We start from the raw sequence: 12,156 nt of genomic DNA, 5'->3' as shown, positions 1-12,156 counted from the left end.
GATTCCTTTCTTCCTTCACCTTGCCCCCTAGAAGTAATCGGGTTTTGAGCTTTGAGTAACGCGTTTTCGCTCCACAGACTAACAATTTCTTTGAAATTTCACGTATGCCAAGTTATGTCAAATTGGTATAATCTGTTTGGTGTAGTTGAAACTTGCAAGTATTAATTAGAGAGGCCGCGGAGGCCAAGTTATATCGAAAGTGCAGTTTAGTACAGCTGTCAGAAAAGCCACGGAGGTTGCAGAGTTGATTCACTTGGATGTTCGCAAGCTATTACGATTTTCTTCGAGAAAGAGTGTCATATTTATGCTAACGTTGTGGATGACTACTCGAGGAGGCCTGGATATTTGTGCTGAGACACAAGTTTGATATTGTTGTCAAGATCAAGCAATTAAAAGCTTTGATTGAAAAGGTGATCGATAAGACGATCAAGCATGTGCGAACTGACAGTAGCATGGAGTTCTGCTTAGCACTGTTTAATACCACGAAAAATCCCAAACTAGTATACTTGTGACAAATTTACCCCAAACTAATTTTTTGACCACAAAAAACCCCAAACTGGTATATCCATGACAAATTTACCCTTCGTCAGTTTCTGTAAAATTTTACCGTCAAATTTCTGAGTTAAATGACACATGGCAGTTGACGGGTGTACCGGTTCGGGGTTTTACCCTTCGTTTGTCATAGGTGTAACAATTTGTGATTTTTCGTGGTATTAATTCAATTTAATGGAGGGTAAATTTATCACAAATGTATCAGTTTGGGATTTTTTGTGGTCAAAAAATTAGTTTGGGATTAATTTGTCATAGGTGTACTAGTTTGGGATTTTTGGTAGTCAAAAATTGGTTTGGGTTAAATTTGTCACACGTGTATCGGTTTAAGGTTTTTCATGATATTAACCCTTAAAAGAATTGTGCATGAACGAAAGTATAGTGAGACACCACACTAGTGCCAATAAACCACAATGGGTCGCAGAGTTTATGAGCAGAACATAACTAGATACAGCTCATAAAGTACTCTAGTGCTAGTATGGCTAGGAAATTCTTGGCGAGTGTGCTTCATACGGCAAGCTACCTGATGAATATATCCCCATCGACTGCAATTCGATATTGGACTCTCGAAGGGGTGTGGTCAAGTAATGTTGTTGATTATTTTGTTCTTAGAGTATTTGGTTGCCCGTGTTATGTTCGAGCGACTGATGATAAGCTCAAAGGGAGGGAAAGAAAGTGCATATTCCTAAGCTATGCGCAAGGTGAGTGGATTTTTTGTTTTGGTGTCCGAAATTAAATTCATTTGTTGTTGGCAGAGAAGTTACATTTGACAAATCTCTAATACTTTTGAGTAGGAGTGATTGTGGCAGTGTTTATACAGATTTGGATGGTGTTCAATTTAAGGTGGAATTGTAACTAGAAACTCTTGAAGTAGTTGGTACTAGTAGAGCAAGCAACACATATAGTGCTTGTAGCGAGGTGGAACCTGTAGAGCCAATAGTTGTTATAACTGCTAAGTTTCACAAGATGTATATTCCATCTCCTAACAAATTTCGATGCAACGATAATTTTGCTTTATTTAAAATAGAGGAGATTGTGTTTGTGAATTCTGTGAAGTAGTTAAAGGTGCAAGAGGAGTTGGTATTATGATAAGGTCCACTATTTTGGCGAAGGTCAAATGCGGCTTGGACTTGGAAGATGTTTATGGTGATTGAGCCCATGACGGGCTATGTGAGAGAGTAGTAACAAAGTTCGGTTCCAGCGAAACGATTGTGACTTAGCTCAAACGTCGAATTAAGGCGAAGATTGTTGAAGATATGTCTTGAGTTTAAGCCTAAAAAGGAAACTTTCTTATTTGGGTGGTTTTATAATTTGAATTGGTTTCCTAATCTGGGATTTCCTATTTTGGATTCAATTGTCTTCTATGTAAGAGTGTGTTTTCTTTATGAAAAGCATGCAAGAGGTGACTTCTTCATGAATTACACTTTGAAGTAATCCGGTAGTGTTGAAGCCAATTAAATCTTATGGGTAAGATTTGTGAATTCCTATGTGAGATTGAGAGATTATTTCGTGAGTAATTATTGGGTTAAGTACTATGTAAATTATTGGGTGTAATTGAAAGCTGGAAAATACAAAAAATATTTGAGTGACTTGAATGTGGTTGTAATCTCTGTTGTATCGCTTGTTCTATAATAAGATTCCGTGCTGTTTTTCCTGCGGATGTAAGTTATACTGACGAAACCACGTAAATCTGGTGCTTAATTTATTTTCTTGTTCTTTAAATTTATTGCTCAATCACTTGTTCTCCGCAACAATTCTAGAGTCACCTTTCAATCATCACCCGAAGTTCTTTCATCACGCATTTATGGCTTCGTAAAATTGGGATGCTATGAATTTTGAAAGAACAAAAGAATTGAAAAACAGTTTTGATTCCCCCGAACAACAGGTAATGAGCAGCTGCTCCAGCTTTGTGGCGTTTCCAGCCCTAGTGTCGCGGGCTCGAAGCATGGCGCTCAACATGAAACCACACCAACTGTCGAAGCTTCTTCTTCTGGTTGACTGCAGGGCTAAGCTGAAACCGCCAGTTCCCAAGTACTTCGGGAACGCTTGGGTCGGAGCTTGTTGTCTCTGCACCACAGGAGAATTAGTCGCTGAGCCGATCTCTTCCACAGTGGGGAGAATAAAGAAGGCTATCGAGAGGGTGGATGACGACTACGTGCGGTCGTGCATACTCTTTTGACATGTATGAATGTGACTTCTTCTCGTTGAGCTCACTAGTGTTTACTTCATGGCAAGGGTTCGATCATGGCTCCGCGGACTTTGGATGGGGAAAGCCGAGGTGTTTTGGCACCGGTGACCAGCCAAGGACAGCTTGTGTTTTTACGACGGAAGGGAGTCTGAGGAAGGGCATTGTCACGTTGATGGGTTTGCCACTTTCGACCATGCACGCTTTCGAGAAGCTGGTCCAGTTCTCGACTTGCGAGCCCGAGACGCCTTCCATGAGATCTAAAGCTCGTCTGTGATCGGAGTGATGCTCCGACACACCAAATCCCCGCATGTCAAATGAGTTTACCAAGTGATAATTTGAGTTTGCCATAATCTTTTCATTCGTATCAAGCAACTCTGATGTTTTCTTGTTTTGTCGAAGTTATTACTCAGTTGGAATCTAAATATCTTGTGCCTTTTCATGTTTCTTCCCCGTCCATGCGAGATCAATCACAATGTATCCGATGCTCTTGTCGTGAAGCTTCGAGTTCGTTTTCTTCCCAATTTCTTAAGGGCACTTTTTCAGCCTTTCATGATGCCGATCCACATAGCTTGACATATATAAAAAAAAACCTAGATAAATATAATTACATCATTGATGAATCATCTCGATAACCCACGTTTCTCGGTTCACTTTCACTTATATATTGACTACCCCATTCAAGAGCAGATGCTTAATTGTCATAAAAATGGTTAATACTACGAAAAATCCCAAACTAGTACATCTGTGACAAATTTATCCCGAACTAATTTTTTGATCAAAAAAATCCAAAATTGGTATATCTGTGACAAATTTACCCCAAACTAATTTTTTTACGACAAAAAACCCCAAACTGACACACTTATGATAAATTTACCATCCGTGAAATTGGATTAATATCACGAAAAATCACAAATTGATAAACCTGTAACAAACGGATGGGTAAAATCTCAAACTAGTACACCCTTCAATTGTCACGTGTCATCAAACTCAGCAATTTGACTGTAAAATTTAACGGAAACTAACCGAGAATAAATTTATCACAGGTGTACCAGTTTGGGGTTTTTGGTGATCAAAAAATTAGTTTAGGGTATATTTGTCACATGGGTATCGGTTTGGGGTTTTTCGTGGTATTAACCCTCATAAAAACTACGAATGTATAGCATTTGATCTAGATAAAAATAAAAGTATTCCATTGCAAAGATAAACCTTGTAAATATATCCATGTTGCCGATATCAAAAAGGTTTCTTCATCGAATCAGTATTTTCTTCGTTATTAGTACCTGAGAAGTGATGCACATCGTTGTTCTCCGTGGTAACATAAACTTATGCTGATCCCGCAAAATAAAAAAGAAATTTGACAAAAATCAATAAAAAGCATCTCTATTCTTATCATCTCGCCTTTATGTTACTCATAGTTTTCAATATGACCGTGTTGAGAATAAGGAAGGACCGACCAATTTGATGGAGACATAATTTGTTGTCAATATTATTGTTAGAAAGTTCAACAAAAAAAACTTCTTACTGTTATGTTACCAAATTTAATTGGTCATTGTGCAATTGAAAATGGTCAGCTACAAAGTTAAAAGCAATCATCATAGGTTAATATCTCAAGTTAATATGAATGGCTATATAGTGGCATGGCAAATATCATCCACGTGGCGCAACGTCATTGGAGTTGGGTGAGACGTCATGATTCATATGCACACGTGTCATGCCAAATGGCGTAATTGTAAGAGAGCATATCCAACTTTATAATGATATATTTGATTAGATTGTAAATTGGTGGCGTTACTCTTAGTTCCTTAACGATCAAACTTTTCTTTTTCAGTAATTGTATCTTCATTCCTTTTCTCTTCCATACATATTTGCGAATTGATCTTACATTCTTATATTTTCATATTGTTGTTCTAACAGCTAGTTAAAACGTTGCATGTTTGGGGTAGGGTCCCCTCCTATTTGGAGAAAAACCCGTTATGTTTTGCAGCCCATGAAGTCCTTATTTTGACCCTTTGACTTTAAAATATTGTTTCGTTACTTGTTTAGTTGGTTTAATATTTAAGCATATATAATTAGTGATAAAAAAATCTTATTATTTTAACTTATGTCTTTTGTTACGGGAAAAGTACCAAAAATATCTTAAACCTATTGCATTGGTACCAATTCAGTCCTAAATATTTCAATGAACCAATTTAGTCCTAAACCTGTCGACAATTTGTCAATATAGTCTATCTGGTCAATTTTGGCTGGAAATCGCTAACGTGGATGTCCAACGTCGTACGTAGCATGACCGACATTGACGTAGACAAATGTTACAATTTTTTAATATTTGTTTTGAATTTTTAAATATTTTTTTAACAACTTTGGCCAGCAAGGGCCTAATGCCCTCGCTTGGATCTGGGCGAGGGCCCAACACCTTCGCCTGTGGCTGGCGAAGGTGCGGAGGCCCTCGCCTGTGGCCGGTGAGTGCTGCGACGCCCGCGACCAGACCGATTGAGGGTTGCTGGCCCTCACTTGTGGTCGGCAATGGTCGATCGGTGACCTCGTCAGCCCACAGTTGGGAAAAAAAGGAAGGAAAGAAAAGAAAAAGGAAAAAAAGGAAAAAAGGGAAAAAAGCAATAAAAATTCAGAAAATTTTTAAAAAAGTTAAAAAATTGTCTACGTTAGCGTCGATTATGCCACATAGGACGGCCGGTGTCAATGTCGAATTGGCTGGATTACTACATTAACAAATGTCAAAAGGTTTAGGACTAGATTAGTTCAATGAAAAAGTTTAGATTGAATTAGTATTAATGTAATAGTTTTATAACTTTTTTGGTACTTTTCCCCTTATGTGACAGTAGAGTACGTGTTTACAGCGGATGAGAATAACGCGTGGAGGAGCAAGCATGTCGAGAGAACTTTCGGTGGATCTAGTTAGATTCTCGTCATCTTTAAGCAAGGCAATCTTATAACCCAAAGGAGACAAAAGTTATTGTTTGTCGCCTTTGGTAAGACTTGGGCACTAGCTCCACAGTAATGTCCATGGTTGGGGCCGGCGATGACATAATTGACAATGGCACTATGTATAGATATGTTCGGCAAATATATGGTGGCTAGAGGTGCGCTGGCAATGGCCCCAGAGGAGATAGACAAGAGACATGGAGTTTAAGGTTTGATGTTGTTTCCGTTAGGACGAATAAGTGCAATTTAACATTTCCACATGCTACTCAATTAGTTGTGGACAAAGAGAGACAATTTTCTTAAGAACAATTGCACTATCGGTTCTAAATTTATTGTGTGGAAATCAATCAAGTCCTGAACCTTTTAATTGAATCAATGTAATCTTTGAAAAAAAATACAGTCAAATTTTTTTGGCCAAGTCTCACCGAATTAATCTGACATGACAATCCGGTCATCTCTAGTCATGTTCCGTGTAACGGCAATAGAGTCTCAACTCAAGGTTGATGCCTCCACTTTTAGCAATCAATGCAATTCCTTATCTTCTCTATTCCCTATCAAAAACTCCGCCCCTTGATTTATTTCATTGGCCATGGGAGCCTCCATGGGCCACCACACGTCACACCCCCACATTTTGTCCTTACTCTCTCAACCTCTTCTTGTTGTTCTTTTCTTCCTTATCATTAATTAAGAGCAATAACAACAACGTTATGTTTTTTAAGGAGTCCACGCTGACAATGATCTAAAAAATGAAATGACCAACTTGTCAATTAAATTGAATGTCGGGGAAGGACGGTAAAAGACACCCCAAGGAATCAAAGCTCGGCAAGAGGATGGTTAACACGACAAACTTAAAAAGCATCTCCACATAACACGACGATTAGAAAAATCACTTCCTTTTCGTCCCTGTTGCTAATGCAGGCGCTTGCGACTTCCAAGAAGCATCCGAGCAATCATAGACTCGGGAAATTATATTACTAGCATTTCTGGGTTCCTCAGGTGCTATCGACCGACCTACAAAATTTTTCATATGTTAAAGACCAAAAATAGAAACTTCGGGTCTATTTAAACGGCCCGCAGGAACGGCAACCTTCCAAGATCGGAAGAGAGAAGCCAATCAAATTTAAGGGTATGTTCATCTCTAATATCTCTCTCCACCATTTTCATGGTATTCTTATGTTTGACCCGACACACGTTCAAATCTTTGTTATTTAAGAGTGGGCAATAGCATAGGTGCCGAAGTATCGGACTTCTCCAATGGAGGCCTTCGAAACCGAGACGAAAAACGCCCTAATGGTAGAAAGATCAGTCCCTGTCGCCATCCTGCCCGAGCAAGAGACACCCGGCGGTTCCCTCTTCTTGAGTAACCTCGACCAAGCAGATTTTTTCATCCCCTCGGTTTATTCTTTCGATGGGAGCGAGGCGAACACTGTTGACGTGATTAAGCAAGCTCTGTCCAAAGTTTTGGTTCATTACTATCCGCTTGCGGGGAGGTTAACTAGAAACTCTGAGGGGAAGTTGGCAGTTGATTGCCAGAAGAAGTTAGGAGTGCCATTTGTGGAGGCATCGGCCAATTGCGACATCGTAAATCTGGGTGATAAGCGGCTTCTCGATTCTAATGTTTTACAAAAGCTTGTTTATAGGGATTTTCCAGAGGATATGCGAGAAGTTGCACCCCTTTTAACAGCACAGGTTAGGAACAATCACTTTCTTCCTTTTCTGGTAATGGTTAACACTTTACAATTTTATTTTGGGACAAGTGCATTAGAAATCTTAAAACTTATCATGAAAGTGCAATTGAGTCCTAAAACTTTCAAAAAGTATAATTAAGTCCTAAAACATATAAAATTGATCTAATCAAGTCCTTCCATTGATTGTACTTTTTGAAAGTTTTAGGATTCGATTGCACTTTCGTGATAGTTGAAAGTTTTAGGCCTCGATTACACTTTTTGAAAGTTTTAGGACTCAATTGCATTTTCCTGATAAGTTTTAGGACTTTCAGTGCACTTATCCCATTTATTTTCTTTGGCTTTGTCGTCTAATATAATGGCGATACCGTTTTGGTAGACTTAGAATTTCGTTTGATTTGTTAATGTTATGTTCCACATGCATTCTAGTTGTACTTAGTGACTTTACTGTAAGAAAAGATAACTTTTTGTTTATCATTGGTTGACAACTTTCTCAACTTAATTAATGAGTTTTCCGCATAAGTAAGTGTCGACTTATTTATAACTAGTAAATTCAATGTGACTTTCTGTAATCAAAACAGCTTTCTATAATCAACAGAAACTTTGACTTGTCAGTTTTTACAATAATTAACTTTTTTCAATGTAGTTAGGAACTTTTTTCGTAAACAAAGGAAGTAGTAATATTTTAGTGATTAATTTTTCTCAATGTAGTACATTTTCTTTTTCTGGAAAAATAATAACTAGCGATTTATTTACAATCAATATAAAATTGTCATAATTTTCTATATACTATGATAACTTTCAAGTCTTCCTACAAGCTTGTAGTTTTTCCATAGACGTTATGACTTCTCCTTATAGATAGTATTCATCGATATCAACCTTATCATCATCAAAATACCCCACGGATTTTATCCGCCGCATAAGAAATCTTCTTAGTCTCGTCTTGCTAGGGTCTCTTTGATTAAAAATTTGAGATGTTATAACGAAGATAGATGCATCCACTTTGGCTCACCATTGTTAAATTTGATGGGTCCAACAATATTCAACATCGGGACCATCATATAGAATGTTTCCATTGGAAGCCGGATGCATGCAATCGGTCCATGGAAAATGGCCATGTGAGAATTAACACATGTACATTCCATTTTCTTGCATTTGGTTCTAGGATAGTAGTAACTATGGAGACAATTTAAACAGGTAACACAATTTAGATGTGGAGGTTTCACTTTAGGGATCGCAATCAACCATTGCATGGTGGATGCTTCCTCGGGAATGAATTTCATGAACTCATGGGCTGAAATAGCAAGAGGTAGACCTTTATCCCTCGTCCCTTGTCACGATAGAACCATTATGAAGTCAAGGGTTCCTCCTCAAATCACCGATGCTTCCGACAACTTTGTTCACGTAAGTGATGTATCAAACTTGACGGCATTATACGAGGAAGAGCAAATCGTGTGGAAATCTTTCCACTTCGACAGTGAGAAGCTGGCAACCCTTAAAAACATGGCAACAACCGATGGACAGGTAGATGTTGTGTGTTCTTTGCTACATATACAAAAGTTATCCTTTATCATCAGCTAAATTGTCTTGTGATAATGGAGGGGTGGCAGTTCATACACACATCATGTAAATACAAGATACTAAAAGCTGGGGATTGTGTTGCAAATGAGCAAGAGTACTTCGGTCCCTCATCACTTACCGGAAGATCACTCATAAATAACTCTATAGCATTTTCAAATACAGCAGTACATTTCATTTAACTAAATTGATTTTGACTGCCGTGTTAATTAGTTGTAAATGACAATACAGATCCACTTACTAACAAGATGCCTGTTCATGTACTGCACGGGGGTCAGACTATACTTCCTAGAATATTTAAATGTTGGTTGCTCATTCTTTTTGAATCTATTTACAGTTCAAGTTAATTATTGGACACATTGTTCATTGTTGTAGTCGTAAATTTTTTAATTGTGCCAATTTAGTTCTAAACATTTTCATGTTTTGCCAATTGAGTCTATCCGGCTAATTTTGGCTGAAAATTGCTGACGTGAACATCAGCCGTCTTATGTGGCACGACGGCGCTGACGTTGACAATATTTTAATATATTTTTATTTAAATTTTTTATTTTTCTTTTATTTTTCCTTTTCTCACTTTTCCTTCCTTCTTTTCGTCTTTTGTATCCCATTCTGGCCAACGAGGATTGTCGGAGCTCGCCGGCCATTGAGCGAGGCCATCGCGGCTACGGGTGAAGGAAGCCTCTCCTGCGGCTGGCGAGGCCATGGCCGCCTTCGCCCGTGACCACACCTTGAGATGGTCTGGGTGAGCCGTGCGTGGCTGCGGGAAGGTCGCCTCGTCGGCCACGGGCGAAGGCGACCATGGTCTTGCCTGCTGCCACAATGGCCTTGCCCAGATTTGTACGAGGGTTGCGACCCTCATTGGCCACAATGGGAAACAAAAAAAAAGAAAAAGAAAAGAATGAAGAAAAAGTGAAGAAAAGAAAATATAAAAGGACAAAAAAAGGAAAAATAAAAAAAATTCGAAAAAAACATTAAAAAAATTTGAAAAAACTGTTAATGTCAGTACCGACCGTGCCACATAGGATGGTCAGTGGCCACGGTAGTGATTTCTAGCCAAAATTGGCCGATTGAATCAATTTGCAAAACGTGAAAATGTTTAAGACTAAATTGGCATAATTGAAAGATTTAGGACTAAATTGGCACAAGTACAACATGTTTAGGACTTTTTTAGTAATTTTCCCGTACATTTTGTGATGATGGATTTTGTTTTATCCTTTTATATTATTGATTTGTCAAATATTAGTCAAATGGGAGATAGTATGCCATAATAGGTACCCCTACACTTTAAACTTTGGGTTAATATCATAAAAAATCACAAATTGGTACACCTGTGCCATATTTACCCTCAACTAATTTTTATGTCACAATTCTTGAACTGATACACGTGTGCCACATTTACCTCAAATTGGTACACATGTGTCACATTTACTCCAAACTAATATTGATTTACAAAAAATCCCAAATTGATATACTCGAGCCACATTTACCTTAAATTGATGCACCTGTGACATATTTACCCCCAAAAAATCCCATTTTTATCACAATTAAAGTTAATGTGACATGGGTATATATCAGTTTGGGGTAAATGTGGTACAGATCTACCAATTTGAGATTTTTTGTGACACAAAAATTAATTTGAGGTAAATATGGTAGAAGTGTATCGATTTAGGAGTTTTTGTGACACATAAATTAATTTTGGGTAAGTGTGACACAAGTATACCAGTTTGGAGTTTTTTTGTGGTATTAACCCTTAAACCTTTAAAAAACTTGGTCATAATCCTCAACTCAAAATAATATACAGGACTTTGTTCAGATCAATTGTGAAGTAGATGGAATTATACTTGCCACAATTTTTTTTTTATCATTCTCTAATTATATAAAGATATTTCAAAATAGAATCTGTATATAGAGATATACAATTGTATTTAAACATTTATTTCTAAAATATACACAATCATATTATTTCTTGAACATCGATTAGAGATTTACTTCAAAATATTGAAAATACTCGCAATTGAACATGAACAACAGGTAATAAGCAGTTGCTCCAGCTTCGTTGCACTTGGAGCCCTAGTTTGGCGGGCTCGAAGCAAGGCACTCGATTTAAAACCGCACCAACTGTCAAAACTTCTTGTTCCGGTTGATTTCAGGTCTAAGCTGAAACCGCCGATACCCAGATACTTTGGGAATGCTTTGGTCGAAGCTTGCTGTCTCTGCACCGCAGGAGAGTTAATCGATGAGCCCTTCTCTTCCACCGCGGGGAGAATAAAGAAGGCGATCGAGAGGGTGAACGAGGACTACGTGTGGTCATGCATAGACTCGTTGGACGTGCATCAATTTGACCTTTTCTCGTTGAGCTCGCTAGTTTTGGTTTCATGGCAAAGGTTGGATTATGGCTCCACGGACTTTGGATGGGGGAAGCCAAGGAATTTTGGCACCGGTGACCTGCCGCCGGGTTGTCTATTTATGAGGGATGAGAGTGAGAGGAAGGGCATTGTGGTGGTGCTGGGTTTGCCACTTTCGGCCATGAACACTTTCGAGAAGCTGGTCCAACTTGAGTGATAAATGCTTGACACACCAAGTCCAGCATATCAAATGCGTTTATGAAGTGATATATGGAGTTTGTGACATCACTAAAAGCCCAGAATAAGTCATAATCTTCTCTCTCTCTCTCTCCGTGTCCAGCAACTCTGATGTTTTCTTGTTTTGTCGAAGTTATCAATCTGTTGTAATCTGAGCAGCTGGTGCCTTTTCATGTGTTTTCCTTGTCCTTGTGTAAGATCAGTCTAATAAAACAATGTGTATGTGGTTCTTGTCGTGAAACTTCGAGTTCCTTTTAATTCTAATTTCTAGGCGCTACTTTAGCCCCTTCACTCTGCCGATCCATGGCTTGAAATGGGCTTAGAAAATTTTCCCTTTTTCTGTTGTTAAAAAAAGAACTTGATTCACTGATGAGCAATAGAGCCTTTAAAAGAATAATCACAGCAATTCATCTAACAATTTAATTGACACTGTAGTACAAGCCTTGCCGCAATATGCCATGTCCATATTCAAAATTCCATGCTTGGTGTGTAGAGCGATTGAGCAAAGGATAGCATCCTTTTGGTGGAAACAGAATGAATCGACTAGCGGGCTACATTGGAAGAAATGGGACATCCTCAAGACAAGGAAAGACAGTGGTGGTATGGGCTTTCGTGACCTTATATCATTCAATAA

General features: G+C 38.4%; 1 protein-coding gene across 1 annotated transcript; it reads left to right on the top strand.

Annotated features, from left to right (window-relative positions):
- Window positions 1-6,922: 6,922 nt before the first annotated feature.
- On the top strand, window positions 6,923-11,502 carry LOC115672343 (omega-hydroxypalmitate O-feruloyl transferase-like). The gene is made up of 3 exons (XM_030594138.2): window positions 6,923-7,366; window positions 8,560-8,886; window positions 10,972-11,502. The coding sequence occupies exons 1-3, from the start codon at window positions 6,932-6,934 to the stop codon at window positions 11,500-11,502; spliced, it is 1,293 nt and encodes a 430-aa protein (XP_030449998.1). The 5' UTR covers window positions 6,923-6,931.
- Window positions 11,503-12,156: the final 654 nt, after the last annotated feature.

The sequence above is a fragment of the Syzygium oleosum genome, unplaced genomic scaffold, assembly GCF_021117445.2.
Source record: "Syzygium oleosum isolate NSW1041296 unplaced genomic scaffold, Sole_v2.1 Sole_v2.07, whole genome shotgun sequence".
Classification (NCBI taxonomy): domain Eukaryota; kingdom Viridiplantae; phylum Streptophyta; class Magnoliopsida; order Myrtales; family Myrtaceae; genus Syzygium; species Syzygium oleosum.
This window is presented reverse-complemented; position numbering and strand designations above follow the sequence as displayed.